Genomic DNA, 17,937 nt, shown 5'->3' with positions numbered 1-17,937 from the left:
TTTTCGCTTAGTGGTACTGATCCAACATCTTTTAAAATCTCAATATTTTCTTTCAAAGAGATTTAAAAGCTATAAAATAGCATTTGATCAAAAGTTATTTGGCTTATGTTCAGTTATTGGTCCTCTGAGGGTACGGGGTGGGTGGAAGCAAATCGAGGATTCTTTGAAAGAGGAAGGAAATTCATTTAAAAAAGGAAGTTGAGAAATATCTCATGCCCATTTAAAATAGTCACACTGCCCCAACATTTGGTATAAATGCTGCAAATGGTTTAACATTTATTAAACATTATGTTTGTGTAAGGGACTGTGCTAAACCCTAGGGAATACAACAATGAAATTTTTTGAAAAGCCTCTATGAAGTGCTATAATCAAGAATAAATATAGTATGTTATGGGAACCATGGGTAGTGAGAAGCATTAGTCCAAACTCAAAGAGTAGGGGAAGGAGGGAAGCCCTGGGGTATGGGAACCTTGAAACGTGAGTAAGAAATTGTTCACTCACTCCTTCAACAAATTCAAAGTGCCTACTATCCTAGGCACTGAAGGTACAGAATTAAAGAAAAATTCCTGTCCTTTTGAGATTTACATTTTAGTGGGAAAAGAAGTAAACCAAATAAAATAATGGTCAGTCAGTAACAAGTTCTAATGGAGAAAATTTTCAGAGAGGGGAGACAGGAAGTGCTGAGATGAAGGTTGCAATTTAAAATAAGATGGTCAGAGAGGAGCAAGAGGTGATAAAGACAAAATCTGAAGGAGATGATAGAGCAAACCTTGTGCGTATCCAAGGAAAGATTGTCCTAGGCACTGAGGCAACAAGGTTGACTCCTTTGTGCACAAAGTCTTTTCAGTAACCTCTATCCGCTTGATCTTGTAATGAGTCCGTGCTCACCTCTATGACATTGAGACCAAGAACCTGGCACTCAAGGCCCGGTAACAGTGTGACTGCAACAATGAGAGAAGTAGATAGAGGCAAGTCTTCCCTAAGGACTTTGGCTCTTAGTCTTTGGAAAATGGTATGCTATTGCCAGTTTTTGAATGGACAAGAGCCCTGTCATGTAATTTAAGAGGATCTCTTTGACTGCTGTGTTGAAAAGGGTCTGGGGTGAGAGAAGAAACAAAAGGGTAAGTACAGACAGGGAGACCATTTAGGAAGCTATTGCAGCTATCCAGGCAGTAAGGGTAAAAGGATGAGAGGCTGGAACTAAGATAATATTTGTGAAGGAAGAGTCAAAAAGGATTTATTGATTGATTGGATTGGGGTATCTGAGAGAATATTTAAGGATGCCAAAATTGGGGGCCAAAGTAATTAGAAAGGTAGACTTGCTATGCTATTTGCTGAGCCCTGGCTGGCTAGCTCAGTTGGTTAGAGTCATCCTGATACACCAAGGTTGTGGGTTCGATCTCAGTTCAGGGTACATATAAGAAAGCAACCAATGAATGCATAAATGAGTGGAACAACAAATCAATATTTCTCTTCCTCTCTCCCCCTTCCTTTCTCTCTCTAAAATCAATAAATTTTAAAAAATTGCTACTCACTGAGATGAGTAAGACAATAAAAAGGAAGATGTTTGTGGGGCAAGATCAGGAGCTCAGCTTTTGACCTGTTATGTTTGAGATACCTTTTAGACATTCAAGTGGAGATGTTCAATAGGAAGTTAAATATTTGTTGGAACTTAGAAAAGTTCATGCTGAAGGTATAAATTGAGGAGTCATTAGAGATTTATGATATTTAAAATCACAAGACTGGATGAGATCTCCTAGGACAGATTTTCAACCTGTGTACCGCAAGAATTTTTAAAATATGCAATACCTGACTATTTAGTCTGCGTCACTGACCTCTTTCCCCTGAGATTGTCAAATTTAAAAATGACAACAGCAAACACAACATTAGCCATCTGGTGTGAATGAACAAAATTATACCTATTTTTTATCAGGCAAAAATATGTATTTTTTGGTCTGCTGCAGAATTTTAGTAATTAGTTTATGTGTGCCCTGAGATGAAAAGGGTGGAAAATCGCTCTCCTAGGACATCATCCACTCCCAAGGTGACTGGGGCTTCCAACATTAAAAGTTCAGAGATAGGTTGGGTGGAGGGGAGTATAAGGGGGATAAATGGCAATAGGAAAAAATACAATAAAAAATAAAAGTTCAGAAATGGGAAACTAGCAAGAAGACTAAGAAGGTGAAGCCAGTGAGGTAGGAAAGCAAAGAGGAGAGGGCATGCCAAATGTGAATAAAGGCAGAGATATAAAGTAGAACACAAAAAATAAGGTATGGCCCTGGCTGGTGTGGCTTAGTGAGTTGGGCAACATCCTGCAAAGTAAAAGGTCACTGGTTCCATTTCCAGTAAGGGCACAGGCCTGGACTGCAGGTTGGATCCCTCAGTCCCCCTCAGGGCCTGTGCTGGGGTGGGGGTGGGGAGGCAACCTATAGATGTTTCTTTCTCACGTCAATGTTTCTCTCCCTTTCTTTCTCCCTCCCTACTCTCTCTAAAATCAATACAAGAAAAAAATTTTAAATAAAGATAAGGCCTGCCTTCTCAGAAATGTCTTCTGTACCCACAAAATCAAAGCTAGCCACTAAAACAACTGAAAAATCAAAATCCATTAACTAGCAAGGTAATAGTTCTCATGTTTAACATAGTAAGAATTATAAGCATTTGAGGAATGCTGTCAGGTAGATTTTAAGAACTCGTTTTTTAAGTCATTTCTATTTTGTTGTGATCTCTTTGAGCTATCAGTGAGCAATTCTTGACAGGAGGTTCTGGTGACAGGACAGTAAGAACCCTTAAAATTTGATCTAAAATTTTAGGCTAAATTAGGCCAAAGTGTGATAATTAATGGTTGAAAATGGATCTCTCCTATGCATGAACTTCAGCCTGAGTGTCACTCAGAAGAGACTGTTGAGGCCCACACTTTTGTGTAAATTAGTAAGTAATAATGGCATCCAAATTAATTCATGAAAAAATCTAAGGGAGTAACCAATAGTTCGAAAGACTGTCACCAGAAAATCCATAGGGAAAGAGTTCAAATTTCCCCAACTCAGACAAACGTTTAATTAGTAGCTCAGACCATGTACTAGACACATAGGCAACCTTTACAAAAAAGGGTGCTAAATTAACCCAGATCTTCTAGTTTCTGCAGCTATGGAGCAAAAACAAAGGTAAGCAAGGTTAAATTCTAGTTAATAAGTCACTGTGTGCAATTATTAGCTGCACCCAATCATGCATTCTAAAAACACCAATATGTGGATTTTCTCCATCCCCAATATTCCACCCCTCATTGATCTTAACCTTACTTTATTAGTCTTCTGAAATGCTAGAGCACTAATTGGAATTACATTCTAGAATGTATATTTTTACTTAACCAAATCAGTGTTACCTGTACTACTATATGGGATTCTGGTTATTATTACCACACAAGAAACTACCCCAAAAACTAGTAGCATAAAACTATGACAACATTTATTTTGCTCATAAATCTGCAATTGGGGCAAGGTTCAGTGAGGAGAGCTAACCCCTACTCCATTCAGTGTGAGCTGCAACAGCCTGCAATCTAGGAGTTCTCTGAAGCCTTGCTGATGCACATGTCTGGCAGTTGATGCTGGTTGTTGGCTGAGACCTCACCTGAAACTGTCAGCTGGAACAAAGACACGTGTAATGCACTTCCTTTTTCCCCCGCAACATGTGGCCAGGTTCCAAATGTGGGCAGAGAAAGAGAGAGAGATTGGGCGAGAGGGAGAGAGAGAGGTCAGTCAAGCTGTATCGCCTGTTCTGACCTAGCCTTAGATGTAACACAATGTCACTTCTGCATTCTAATCATTGAAGCAGTCACACAGTTCTTCCCAGGTTCAAGGGAAGGGGAAATAATCTCCAGAAATATTACTCTACCACTGTCTGCCCTCTGAACACAACTCACATTCTTCCCGCATGCAATATATAGGCAAACCTTGGAGATAACTGCTGGTTCGGTTCCAGATCGCCACAATAAAGTGAGAATCACAATAAAGCAAGCTGTAATTTCTTTGCTGGCAGCAGGTTTTGTCTTCAATTTGTAAAAAATGCAATAGCTGTTAAGCTCAATAAAGCAAAACGCAATAAAATGAAGTATTGCTGTACATTCACCCCTTTCTCCAAAACTCCCATTATGACATCAGGTTCAAGCTTGGAGTCTAGGAGCTCATCATCTAGAACAGGTGTAGTGTGATTAAGGTTTCTTGATTGTGTTCTCTCCGATACAAATATTTCTTGACTTGAGCAACTGTTCTTAATAAATATACACTGGAGTTATTTAGGAGCAAGGAACCTTGATGTATAAAACTTACTTTTAAATGGTTCAGGAAAAGACAAAGTATTCTCTCTCTCTCTCCCTTTCTCTCTCTCCCTCTCTCTCTTTCTCTTCTGGAAGCTATTTCTCCTCTCCTTTAGCCTGAGCAGAACTTTGTGATTGCTTCAATGATTAGAAAGCAGCAAAAATGGCACTGTGGCTAGGAGATATACATATATAATATATCCGTATACATGTATACATATATATCTTATATGCATATCGAGAGAGAGAGAAGAGAGAATGCAAATAATAAAGTTGAGTAAAATGTTAACAATAGATGAACCTAAGTAAAAGATACGTACATATTCTTTATACTATTTTAATTTTTTGCAACTTTTTTTAGTAAACTTGAAATTACTTCCAAATAAAAAAGTTTTCAAAATGTGATGCACACAGAATAGAGCCCTGGGCATTAGTATTTTGATATTTCTAATTCTAGGGGCAAGTCCTAACTTGACCGTTCTATTAACAGACTTGTTAATAAAAACCCTGTAGTTCTTCCTTTGTCCAGATGTCTACAAGAAGACACCATCACCTCCTACACTTTAGCCCACATTGCTCCACATCCCATTTCCCTAAAGAGCAAGTCTGGGTAAGATCCCTCTAAGAAGGGAGATTTGGCCATGGTGAGCTTCAACTTTTCAATGATTTGTGTTATGTCCCATACTAAAGGCATTTGTAAGTGTGGCTTGGCTTTTAGTGAAATTGTGGGGAAAGGATGTACACCAGCAGGCTTGTGACAAAAGAGATGGCATTAGCTCCCTTGAAGCATCATCATTGTACTTCCAGAACACAAACTCTAAAAATAGTGGCTGCTCACAGCCTTCTCATACTTCCAATTTGAAAAGGACACTTAACTAGAAGGTGGGTCATCTTAGTCACAGTGTCAAAGTCCCCAAACAAAGAATAATCACTAGCAAAAGTCCCAGTTTAGGAATGGTTGATACCTCTAAAAGGTACATGCTGGTCATTTAATAAGTTTATCCCTGGCCATTGTGTATATAATTTTATCCTTTCAAAGCTAATTATTCTGAAACCCTATCACCTAAAAAATAAGTATTAGCCATACCAAAGATGTATAAAGAGTTCAGTTATGAGATATTTAATCAAGGAAAATCCTCTTAAGCAATTTAATAATAATTGCTAGCACTTATAGTTCTATGTGGCAGACACTAGTTTAAGGTCTTTTACATATGTTATTAAATTACTTAATCTTTACAACAGCCCTGTGTGATTATCTCCATTTTATAGATGAAGAAAACTGAGGTGCAACAGATTTGAGACAAAACTGAAGCTGCCCTACCTCGGGCACATCATGAGAAGGCAGAATTCTTTGGAAAATACAATAATGCTGGAAAAATAGAAGGCAGCAGGAAAAGAGGAAAACCAAATATGCGATGGGTTGACTCCATAAAAGAAGCCATAGGCACGAGTCTACGAGAGCTGAGCAGAGCTGTTGAGGACAGGACATTGTGGACATCGCTATTCATAAGGCCGCCAAGAGTCAGAGCCCAGTCAATGGCATGCAACACACCTTGATGACACTTCAGTTGTTTCTAAATTGACACCATTGTAATGGGCCTCATACATACATCTTCTCTCCTTAGGACTAATTCGTAGAAGTGGATCAAAGGGAATGCACATGTAACATTTTGCATTACAACATAGATTATTTACCAATAAATACTCCCAATAAAGTGTAAGAGAGGCCCCTTCCCCTCACTCTTGCCAATATAATTATTCTTAATAGTTGCAAAATAATTCTGAATGAATGCTGAGAGAACAGACCTTCCAGTTTGGAGGCAAAGGCACACTGTCCTGTAAGTATGCCAAGAGCCACAAAGTCCCTATCATGCGTGGGTACCTTGGTCAGATGGAGAGGGGGAGCCAGACGACAGAGCTGCAGTACCCAAGCCCTGGCTTCCGCTCCGTTGTCGGATAATGGCCCCCACCGCACCCCACCCTACCCCCGGTGCCCGCGAAAGCAGGAAAGAAAAAGGGCCAAATTGGGTGGAGAAAACGAGACCTCAGACACAGAGGCCACGATGGCAAGGACCAGGAGATGGAACAGCGTTCCAAGGACAAAGATGCGGGTAAATTAAAAAAACGGAGGCTGCAACTGTCTTAGGAACCCGCCGTGTGCTCCGAGGAAGGACGCGAGGGGGCGCCGAAGCCGTGTCCTCGAGGGAGCGTCCCCGAGGACCTACGGGCCAAGCGAGCCTGGGAAACCTTGCTCAGATGCCCGGAGGGCGGTGCTCGTGGGAAAAGCCAGAGCGGTCAGAATCCAACTGGTACCCCCTCCCGCACCCCGCCCCACTTAGGGGCTGCAAGTTACGTGTGGGTTCCTCTTCTGTGAAATGGGATCACTGCTGGTGCCTTACCCCAGGGAAGACTGTCGTGGGAGTTCACTGAGATAACACATGGTAGCTAGTGTTTTTGTACACACCCCTAAAAACACCATCACGACCCAGCCAGCATCCAACACAATTGGCCTATTAACTTCCTGGAGGCTACCAGGGATCTAAGAAAAGCTCTAGCTCACAAGACATTAACTGCATTCCATTTGCTCAGAGTACCTTCTAGTCCTTTGTTACAAATCCGAAAAGGAATGTTACAAACCCTGGTCCTCACTCTCAGGGAGCCCACGGTGTAACTGAGGAGGCATGAAGATGGCTTCAAAAACCTCCCCAGGGATCAAAATCAACAGCATCTGACAGCCCCTTGGGGAAAAGGGTGTCGGCCTCTCCTAGCCAGCTGTGCACTCTGACCAAGTTCGGGATCTTCCCAGCACATCTTGCTCACTCCCCTAGCCCACGCCCTAGTTGAAAGAGGAGGCTGGTGACCACCCCTAGGAATGAGGGCATGGGAGGGGGGAGAGGCACTGGACTCTGTTGTTGGCAGTTGCCATGGTTTTGCCCCGGGTTCTAGAGCCAACCTGCTCACTCCCTGAGACACTCAGGTCAGAGAAGCGGTAGGTCAGAGTCTGATCAGTCGTGAGGAGTCTACTCTGGAGCCCACCAGCTCACCTGTTGAGATGGAGTCCTCAAATGGGCAAGGGAGTGAAGGAGACAAGCCACCAGAGAAGGTGAACCGGGGTTGGGGATGTGAGGGAAGGAGAACAGGAGGGCCCTTGATGGGCTGGTTTTGGAAGGGAGAGAATATGAAATTCAAGGAAGAGGTGAAGAAGGGAAATTGGAGAGGTATGTGAATTAGCAAGAAACCAAAAGAACAAGAGAAGGTTAATTCATTCAAATAGATATTCATCAAGGACATATACCACTGGCAAGATGATGGGAAGATTTCTGGGAAGGTGATGTTGGTTCTGAAGACACAATGGCTCTTGCGTGTGTGTGTGCACCTGCATGTGTGTGGCTGTGTGGTGGTGTGGTATATTTATAACATGCATCAGCCCGAGCCCACTTTCTCTGAGGCCTGGAGGAAACTGTGTCCTGCACCCTCTCCACCTAGCTCCCTCCCAGTCCCTGATCTTCTCCCTTCAGAAAGGTCTGGGCCTGGATCTTCTTTGTTCCCCTTGAATGCACTTTCAATGCTCACTTTTCTGAGAGCCTTTGAAAGGTCAGGTATAAATCCAGCCATGTCAATCTAATTCTGTGCTCTGACTTCAAGTGTCACTTTACAGTCACTTTGTCTTCCTTTACTAGATTTTTTTGCCCCACTTTTGCTGTCAGAAAGTTCCTTCTCATCATTGTCTTCATCACTGCCCATGAGCATGGCATGACACTAAGGGTTAGGGATAGAAAGAGACAGGCCTGGGACTTAGGCACTCAATAAGTGTTTACTGAAGGAGTGAATGAATCCCTGCTCATTCCCCCAAGTTGTTACTTAAATCCCTTGGTGCCTTAGCGCTCTTTTCTGTAACCAGGAATACTGAGATCTAAGGTCACAGAATTTGTGGGAGAAAAAAAAATGGATTAATGTTTATCGAGCGCTTTGAAATAGCTAGTGTACTATGCTATAATTAGTATTTTTAAATGTGGGTTGGGCATTCTAGGTTTTCTAAGCAGGAATTCTCAGAGATGGGTTCCTTTGCCCAGAGCTCACTTGCCTCAGTGCTGGGTCAAGGAAAGGGTCATCGGGAAAAAGGAGAAGGGCTTTGGCTGGGATTTGGGTCAGTGGTTGTCCAGCACTGCCCCTTAGGAACAGTAGCCCAAGCCCCCCAGATGACTGCTGCCCCGCTTCCTGCCAGGTGATGGATGTATCCTGCTTGGAGAAGAGCTCTAGGACCAACCTGAATAGAGACCCGCTTGTGAGCCATGCCAAGGGCCTGGACAAGCGTACCTTCAGAATTGTGAGTAAGAAGCCATCCCAGGCCCCTGTCCCCTATTCCCCTTAGGTCAGGAAACCTGGGCCAGAAATTGTCAGGCCTCAGACCCATAGCTCATTGCCCCATTTGTCACACTCTCCTAGAAGAAGTGGGGTAAGGCATTGAAGGGAGCCTCCTCACTTAACATGTGTAACCCTTCCTGGGTCCTAAGGACTGCAGCTGGGCCAGCCTGCTGGTTACTTGGGGCTGCCCATGTGCCTCTTCTTTTCTCCTGTGGCTCCTTCACCTGTTGCCTCTTCAGTGTAAAGAATGTCTAAGGCCATTAAAGAAGTTCCTTCGAAAGTTGAATGTGCCTAAGGACCTTCCCCAGGAGAAGCAGCTCAATTACCTGAAGCAGAGCCTGGTGGCCCTAGGCGACCACATCAGCACCTTTCTGAAGCACTACTGCCAAGCCTGGGAAACCAAGTACTGGAAGAAGTAAGGGCAGCCTTTTTGCCCTTCCCACTACACCCAATCCTGGGTCACTCCCTGTAGAGTCAAGGTCATACCTGTGTCAAGATCCCCTAGTTCTTCACCTCCATGTGAAAGAGTCAGGATCCTGGAATGAGCATGGTGAAGATGGGGTGGGAAGAACAGGGTTCTCTAGTCTCTCAGGGCAGCATTGATGCACCGTGGCTATACACACAGTGGACAAAAAACTCTCCTGGCCCCAAGGAGAATGATCTCTGATTGAACAACTACTGCATGGTGTGGCTGCTCATCACCAGGATGAGCTATTCAAGATCTGGAAAATCCCCGCATCTGCATGTCTGCAACCAAAAACCAAGGAGGCAGCATGTGACCCGTTTCTCCCTGGGTGGGTTTTGGCCACAAGACAAATGCTGGGGGTACAGGGGCTGTGCCCTGCCTCCCTCAGCCTCAGGTTTCTCCCCTGTAGGAAGCTCTGGAGATTTGTCTCCCTTTTCTCTGAGCTGGAGGCCAAACAGCTTTACAAGCTCTACAAGTACACCAAGAATGGTCAGAACGCCAAGTTCCTGGTGAGATGCTCCTGGACCCAGCTGAGGGTGGATGGGTGTATTCTTGGACTGTTGGGGGAGGCGTGGGACTGAGGGGCCTTCTGATAAAACCAGCACCCCTCCAGGCCTTTCCACAGCCCACACTGCCTGAGGAAAACCCTGCTGCCCCTAACTTTACCCCTGCAGTGAGCCCAGAGTGGGGCTGAAGAGGACAGAGACTCAACTTCCAGTTCTTGATATTTATTCATGCTCTACTCCCACACACTAATGTTAACAGGAGCAAGACACATGTCTCTGAGCCTTGGGTCGGGATTGGCTGAGGCCTGGCAGAAAGGTACAGCCAGCTTAGGAAAGGCTCCAGGGACTATTCCCAGAGCCTGGCCTGGCTTTATTAAAGCCAGTGATTCTCAAACATTTTCGTCTCAGGTCACTAATACACCCTTAAAAAGCACTGAGAACTTCCCAAAAGCATTGCTATATGTAGGTTCTATTATTAATATTTTCCCTATTAGAAATTAAAATTAAAGAAAAAATTAAAGCCTTGGCTGGTATGGCTCAGTGGATTGAGTGCTGGTCTGCAAACTGAAGGGTCACTGGTTCAATTCCCAGCCAGGGCACATGCCAGGGTTGCGGGCCGGGTCCCCAGATGGGGCCATGTGAGAAGCAACCACACATTTATGTTTCTCTTCCTCTCTTTCTTCCTCCTTTCCCTTCTCTTTAAGAATAAATAAGTAAATAAAAAATTTTTTTAAAAAGAAAGAAGAAAAATTCAAAATATGTATCTACTGATTCATTTCAAAATAAAAACAAGTAGTCTGTTACATAATTAGCATAAATTATTTTTATGAGAAATAACTATATTTCCCAAAACAAAATAACTTAGTGAGAAGAGTGGCATTTTCTCACATTTTTACAGACCTCTGCAGGATCTGGCTTGATAGAAGATAGCTCGATTCTTCTATCTGCTTCTATAGTCAATCTCTTTTGACATTAATTTAGTTGAACTATATGAAGAAAACCTAGCTTCAAACAGTTACATAGTTGGAAAAGAGAGAAAGTATTTTGTTAGTGTTTTCAGATAATTGTGGATGTTTTTCTTTGACACCACACCAAAACTCAACCAGTGACAGTTACTTAATTGCAATGTGGAACCTGAAACATATTATAAATAGACCTTTTTTTTTTTTAACAGTTTTAGGTTTACATAAAAATTGAGTGGAAAGTACCGAGTTCCCATATACAACTCCCTCCTATGCCTACTTATTATTAGCATATTGCTTTAAAGCAGTGCATTTGCTATTATCGTTTATCCAATATTGATACATAATTAACTTATAATGTCCATAGTTTACATTAGGATATATTCTTTGTATTGTACATTCTATAGAATTCAACAAATATATAATGACATGTATCCACCATTACAGTATCATACAGAATAGTTTCACTGCCCTATTCCCCCCACCCTGGTGTTCCACCTATTCTTCCTCCCTCCTTCTCACCAAACCCTTGACAGCCACTGATCTTTTTACTGTCTCCATAGTTTTGCCTTTTTCCAGAATGCCACAGAGTTGGAATCATATAATGTGTAGCCTTTTCAGATTTGTATTAGTGAACTTTTCATACTAGGTTACATTACAATCCATTGATTTTTCTCTTACATTTTTGAGTGGACTCCACTTTGCAGGGGGCCTGTGAGATCAAAATATTTTTGAGACCCCTAGGGATTGACAGAGCACACTTTGAAAACCTGTTTCAAAATAATAATCATAAGTAATACTTTCTATGTGCCAGACACTTTATATTCACTCCTATAATCTTCAAAAGTAACCCTAAGTGGTAATCAGAATTATCTACAGTGTGTAAATAAAGATGCCAAACGTAGAGAGGTAGAGTAACTTGAGCCAGACCATATAGCAAATGGGGTTCAGAGAGCCAGGTTCAAACAATCTGGCACAGAGGTAAGCCATGCTCTAACCTACCCCCCAGCCCTCCAGCTGTGCAGCTTTAACCAGATCCTCTCCCTCTCTGGGTCTCTGTTTCTTCCTCTGAAGATGAATGGGAGGATTGGTTCAGTGATTCCCTCTCTGAATACTGGGAGCTACTATTGTATTTTAGTGATTCCTGGATTTCACTGGCCAGGAAAAAATCAAAAGATATTTTCAGGCTATCGATTTTAAATTTGCAAAGGACTTTTCAAAAATTGCTTCACTAGCAACACATAAGACACTACTATAACTCAAAAAAGAAACAGATGACCTATCTCAAAGTAAAGAACCACCCAAGAAGAGACGGTGGGCAGCCGGGCCTCCATGTCTCCCTGACCCTTTCTCCCACATGTGACTCTCCATCCTGCCGGGAAGGCAGGTGTTCGGTGCAGCCAGGCTGCAGCAGTTTCCCAACAAGAGCATGGCTGGCACTATGGAACGTGGGCCGCTCTTCTCCACACTCTTCTCAACACTGTGGCCCCATTGCAGGCAGTATTACGTCTCTCGGACACTCCGGAGAGCCCCCTGCTGCCCAGCCAGGAACACTGCCCAAGCTCTGCAGCACCTGGGGGCTGCACAGTACCATCAGCAGCAAGCAGCGTGGAGAGACTGTCCAAGGTGCAGGCCCCAGGTGGCGGCGCCTCCCTGCCAGCCAAGCCAAGATCCAGGGCCCATCACAAGAGAGGTAATGCCCACGAGTGTCAGGGGGAGTGCCCGCAGGAGGGGTTTGCAAGTAGAGCCTGAGTGGTCCAACCTGGAGCAGCCTGACACATGCCTCTTCCCTCCTTTCCATCTTCTCTTCACCCTGCGTTTCATTTTCTGTCCATTTTCATTTCCTTTCTCTACTTCCCCTTCTTTTTCATCTCCCTCCTGGCAGGTATACACATTACAGAAAATTTGAGATGCACAGGTAAGTATAAATCAGAAGAGGAAAAGTCACCCATCACCCAGAGGCTATGTCAATTAATGTTTTTTTGGTGGGTTCCCTTCAGGGTTCTATGTAATTTCCCTTGGACGTCTCATGATACAGTTTTGAATTCTGCATTTTTCAGTTAACATTTCAGCGAAGGCACTTTCCCATCGGACCAGAAGCAGAGCAGAGGCTGTTTCTAGTGGCCACGAGTGGGAACTCCTAGGAAGTGTCCCAGCAGCAGCAGGACACCCACTCGAGGTGTTGGGTGGGGTACTGGCTCAGGAAGGGGTTCATTCCCACGGGGAGAAGTCCAGCCGGGGATAGCCTGGGAATGGCCTTCCCAGCTGCTTTGGCCTCAGCAATGACTGCTCTGCCTGACTCTCTGACTAGAGGCTGTGGGGATAGGGGACAGAGTCTCTTTCATGGGAGGGGCCCCAGCCAAGTTTGGAACCCATGACAACCCCTCCTGTGCACTGAGGTGCAGAGACATGCTGGAGCCCCCCACCCCTCACCCTTCTAGAGCTGGCTTCTGGGTCCCAGTTAGCTGTTCTTATGTCACCATTGGGGGAGAAAGTGAAGGCAAACAAGGTTGCCCAGGACCCCAGAGCGTGGCCCTCAGTTGGACCCAGGTGTTTCCTCTGAAGGCAGAGATGGCTGGGGCTAATGCAGACTAGCAGCCCCCCGGGCCTGGTCCACTAGTCACAGCTGCACCGGGTGGGAGAGGAGAGCACAACAGATCAGGTGCAGCTGGGCACAGGTTAGGCAGCCCCTGAGACCCAGGATCCTGCCTGGGCTCTGTGTGCGTACCCAGCCTCGGTGACTACAGTTTAAAGTGGGGGAGTGAAACATACAGCAAAATGAAGACCAGTCATCATTAAGACAATCTAAGTCATGCAGTCCATGAATCAGATGAGGAAAAGTGAGCTCCAAGCTTTTGGCCTGGCCACTCCCTGTACCAGGTGCTTTGTATCTGGTAACTTCACTTAACACCTGCAGCATCCCAATGAGACATGTATCATTACCCGCCTTTTATCAATGAGCAATCTGAGGTCTTAGGGCAAAGGGTAGGGCAGACTGTCGGGAAGAGGTAAGTTTAGGACAGGCTTTAAGGAAAGGGAATGGGGAGTAGAGGCGAGGAGGTGGGAGGAGAGGTGTGTGCAGAGGTGAGAGGCAACTGAGCAGTCTGGGCTTGGAGGTGAATGGCAGAGCAGGTTGGAGAAGTGCAGGATTGGGGGTAACAGGGAAAAGACTTGATGGTAGAGTAAAGAGTGTGGCTTTCATGCACTTCTTAAAATAACATTTTATTGTTGCTACAGACATAAACACATCATAAAAATTAGATAATACAGATAAGCAAAAATAAGAAAATATAAACTTCACATTATCATTACCAATGCTAGCACTTTCAAAATGTTTTTTATGCATATAAAACATGTATTTCAACCAAAATGAGACCACAATGTATATACTTTTGATTTGAACTTGCATTTTCAGTTAATTATATCAACCTTCCATGTCAATATTTTTATTTCATCTGTTGTTGGAGTAAATGCTCCATATTCAAATTTTTCCCAGTAGTCAAAGGTATCTTTTGTTTGGTTTCCCAAATTTCATGCATTTTACCTGCTTATATGTCTTAAGTCTCTTTTACCATAACAAAGACCCTGTTTTTACTCCCTAACTTGTTGAAGAGATCAGGCTGTTGTTCAGCAGAATGTTCCACTTTCTGCTTTTTTCTTGTTTCTCCCTTTGGCCCTTTTTAAGCTTGCTCCTCTATAAAAGGACTTTAGATCAAAAGTCTGGATGAATTCATGTTAAACAACTTATTTTTGGCTGGGAGACATTAGAAATGAGGTTATGTTCTTCACGTATGTGCTATGCAAGAAAACACAAACTATTCTCTTGAGGACCCACCATGATGGAGCTGAGGTTTATCCATGCAATTAAAGGGAACGTGTGTGGTATTTCCCTGGCACTATGTTTATGGGTCAGTTCTTAAGTGAAACAATGGCAATGGTGTTTGGAAACAATTCATCAGCAAAGTCTTGGGAGCTAAGGTGTGAAACCTAGAGTTAGGAGTGGGAGGAATAAGAGTTGGAAGCCAGATGTCAAGAAACGTGGGTCTGGTCTGGACTGTGCCCCTGACTTGCCTCAGGGTTTGGGCAGGCTATTTCCTTACTCTGTGACTGGGGAGATACCTCATCTGTAAACTGGGGTGATACCATCTCCTTACCCCAAAGATTTCTGAGAAAAGAATAAGAGGTATAGGTTTGATTTAAGATTTCATTGTATTTCCTTTAGATCCTTGCCACATCTCCTGAATGTCACAGACGGGTTCTCTTAGTATTTGTGATGTCATAAGAACTGTCTCTGACCTTCCATTTGTCAGGTTCTTCTAAGAAACTGCCTCAAAAACCAAAAGACAAGAGAAGGGGAGTTAAGGAAGCCCCAGAAACCCCAGAGACCTGCCCATAAGAAGACCTAGCTGGGACAGAGGTGTCAACCGGGGGAGATGGTGACCCAGGAGGGAAAGAAGAAAGCTGTCTTTATCAAAAGGACTCTTGGGTCTTAATGATGCATAAATGGGGTGGGAAATAAACATTCTTAAGATAGCTTTACTTGGCTAACAACCATCACTTTTTCATTTTTTAATTTATTTAAAAATATTTGCCAGCCACCTTCTGAGTGGCAGGTGCCCCCACAATACACAGATGAATAAGAGTTGGTCACTTGTGTGAAGGACCACCACAGTCCAGCGGGAGACACTTGTAAATAGACATTACAACGGGGTGAATACAGGGGCCTGGGGGAGGCCTCGGGAGTGACAAAGGAGCTGATGTGTGTTTGCCAGGGAAGAGCACAGTGGGCCAGACTCAGAGTGGTCAGCCTGCAGACCACCTAAATTGTCTGGACTTCATCTTGTGGAAACCTGGGGGGTGGAGGGTGGAGAAGGGCAGTGGCAAGGGAGGTGTCAAGCAGTGGAATGGGTTGTTCTGACTTGGGTACTGGGAGATGCTCTGGAGACCACGAGCCAAACGTGTGGAAGTGAGAGCAGAGGCGGACTGAAGAAGAAACATCACCAGTTTTTGCTATGATGGTGATTCAGACCAGCCATCCAAAACTGGCAGCCTACGTGATGAATTCAGACCATTGATATGTTTTATTTGCCACTTAGGGTGTGCTATTTATTGTTTAAAACATTTATTTTTATTTTTAAACCTCACCTGAGGATATGTTTATTGATTTTAGAGAGAGAGGAAGGGAAACAGAGAGCAAGAGGAACATAGATGTGAGAAAGAAACATCGATCGGTTTCCTACCTTATGTGGGGATCAAACCCATAACAAGATATGTACCCTGACTGGGAATCGAACCTGCCACCTTTTGGTGTACAAGACAATGCTCCAACCAACTGAGCAACCCGGCCACGGCTAAAACATTTTTTAAAAGATTAGTTGCCAATATTAACTCAGTAGATTTCACATTAAAAACAACAACAGACTTCCGGCCAAGATGGAGGCCTAGACAGACACACTGCATCTCCCTCCACAACTAAGAAGGAATACAACTACCTCTAAACTAGAGACAACCAAAAGTTCCAGAAAACTGAGCTGCATGGAAGTCCAACAAACAAAGATATAAAGAAGAAATACTCATCCAGACAGGTAGGAGGGGCGGAGCCGGGGCAGAGAGGACGCAGTGTGGTGGCGGCAGCAGTGTCGGCAGTAGCAGGCCAGTGGAAAGTGCAGTCACGTTTTTAAAAGTTGGGAAGGACACCTGGGGAGTGCTCCCAGCACCAGACCAGACCGCGCAGCTCACGGTCCCAGAGCCAGGAAAAATAAAGCCTCATTGTTTCTGACTGTGCAAACCAGTGGGGGTTGGGGCAGAGGAAGAAACTGCCAGTCTCCCAGCAGAGTCCACTTGTTTCAAGGGCCCCCATGGTCCTAGAATGTCTGTAGACCCCCCACTCTGGGAACGACAGCCAGGGCAACAGTTAGAGAGGTTCCAGTCCCATACAGAAGTGGGAAAAGTGCCTGGAAAAGGGGCTAGTGCTGAGCAAGTGGCATTGTTCCCTCTCAGACCCCTCCCCCACATACAGTGCCACAACATGGTGAAACCGTTCCCCTGTACTGACGAATAAATACCTAAGGCTCTGCCCCTTACAACATAATAGGAGCGATAGCTCTACCTAAGACACAGAGGCAAACAAACACAGGAGCCTGTCAAGATGAGGAGACAGAGAAGTATGGCCCAAAAGGGGGGATGGATCAAGGTTCCAGTGGAAGAACTAAGCGACGAGGAGATAGCCAACCTAGCAGACAGAGTTCAAAACACTGGTGATAAAGATGCTCACAGGCTTGACAGATATGTGTGTGTAAGGCAAACACATAAGGGAAGAAGTGAAGGCCATGCTAAGTGAAACAAAGGACAATCCACACAAAATCAATGGAGAAGGGAAGGAAACCAGGGTTCAAATAAACGATTTGAAACATAGGAAGAAAAAAACAGTCAACCAGTACAGAATGAGGAAACGAGAATTGAAAAAAATGAGGAGAGGCTTAGGAACCTCTGGGACTACTTTAAACGTGCCTACATTGGAATCATAGGGATGCCAGAAGGAGAAGAGGCAGAGCAAGAAATTGAAAGCTTATGTGAAAAAATAATAAAGGAAGACTCCCAAATTTGGTGAAGGAAATAGACATACAAGTCCAGGAAGCACAGAGAGTTCCAAACAAACTAGACCCAAAGAGGACCACACCAAGACACATCATAATTAAAATGCCAAAGGTGAAAGATAAAGAGAGAATCTTAAAAGCAGCAAGAGAAAAGCCAAAAGTTATCTACAAAGGGGTGCCTATAAGACTCTCAGCTGATTTCTCAAAAGAAACTTTGCAGACAAGAAGGGACTGGCAAGAAGTATTCAATGTGATGAAAAGCAAGGACCTACAACCAAGATTACTCTATCCAGCAAAGCTATTATTCAGAATGGAAGGGTAGATGAAGTGCTTCCCAGACAAGGTAAAGCTAAAAGAGTTCATCATCACCAAGCTATTATTATATGAAATGTCAAAGGGAGTTATTTAGAAAAAGAAGATCAAAATTATTAACATTAAAATGACAAAAAACTCACAACTATCAACAACTGATTCTAAAAAATAAAAACAAACTAAGCAAAAAACCAGAACAGGAACAGAATCATAGTTGTGGGGATCATTTGCAGGGTTATCAGCTGGAAGGGGGAAGGGGGAGAAATGGGGAAATGGTGCAGGGACTAAGAAGCACAATCAGTTGGTACAAAATAGGCAAGGGGATGTTAAGAATAATATAGAAAAGGGAGAAACCAAAGAACTTAAATGCACAACCCATGGACATGAACTTAAGGGGTGGCATTTCTGGAGGGACGGGGTT

At 43.8% G+C, this 17,937-nt stretch overlaps 1 protein-coding gene across 1 annotated transcript; it reads left to right on the top strand.

Moving 5' to 3' along the window:
- The first annotated feature begins 7,361 nt into the window (after positions 1-7,361).
- CHCT1 (CHD1 helical C-terminal domain containing 1) lies at positions 7,362-15,004 on the top strand. Its single transcript, XM_090257701.1, is given in 8 exon segments — positions 7,362-7,412; positions 8,535-8,636; positions 8,914-9,089; positions 9,550-9,649; positions 12,106-12,157; positions 12,160-12,218; positions 12,220-12,301; positions 14,919-15,004. Coding segments are annotated over 8 exon segments (708 nt in total).
- The last annotated feature ends 2,933 nt before the right edge of the window (positions 15,005-17,937 follow it).

Source organism: Furipterus horrens, unplaced genomic scaffold (assembly GCF_987537825.1).
Source record: "Furipterus horrens unplaced genomic scaffold, mFurHor1.1.pri manual_scaffold_11, whole genome shotgun sequence".
Classification (NCBI taxonomy): domain Eukaryota; kingdom Metazoa; phylum Chordata; class Mammalia; order Chiroptera; family Furipteridae; genus Furipterus; species Furipterus horrens.
Note: the sequence above shows the minus strand (reverse complement) of the source record. Positions and strands in the feature narration are given on the sequence as shown.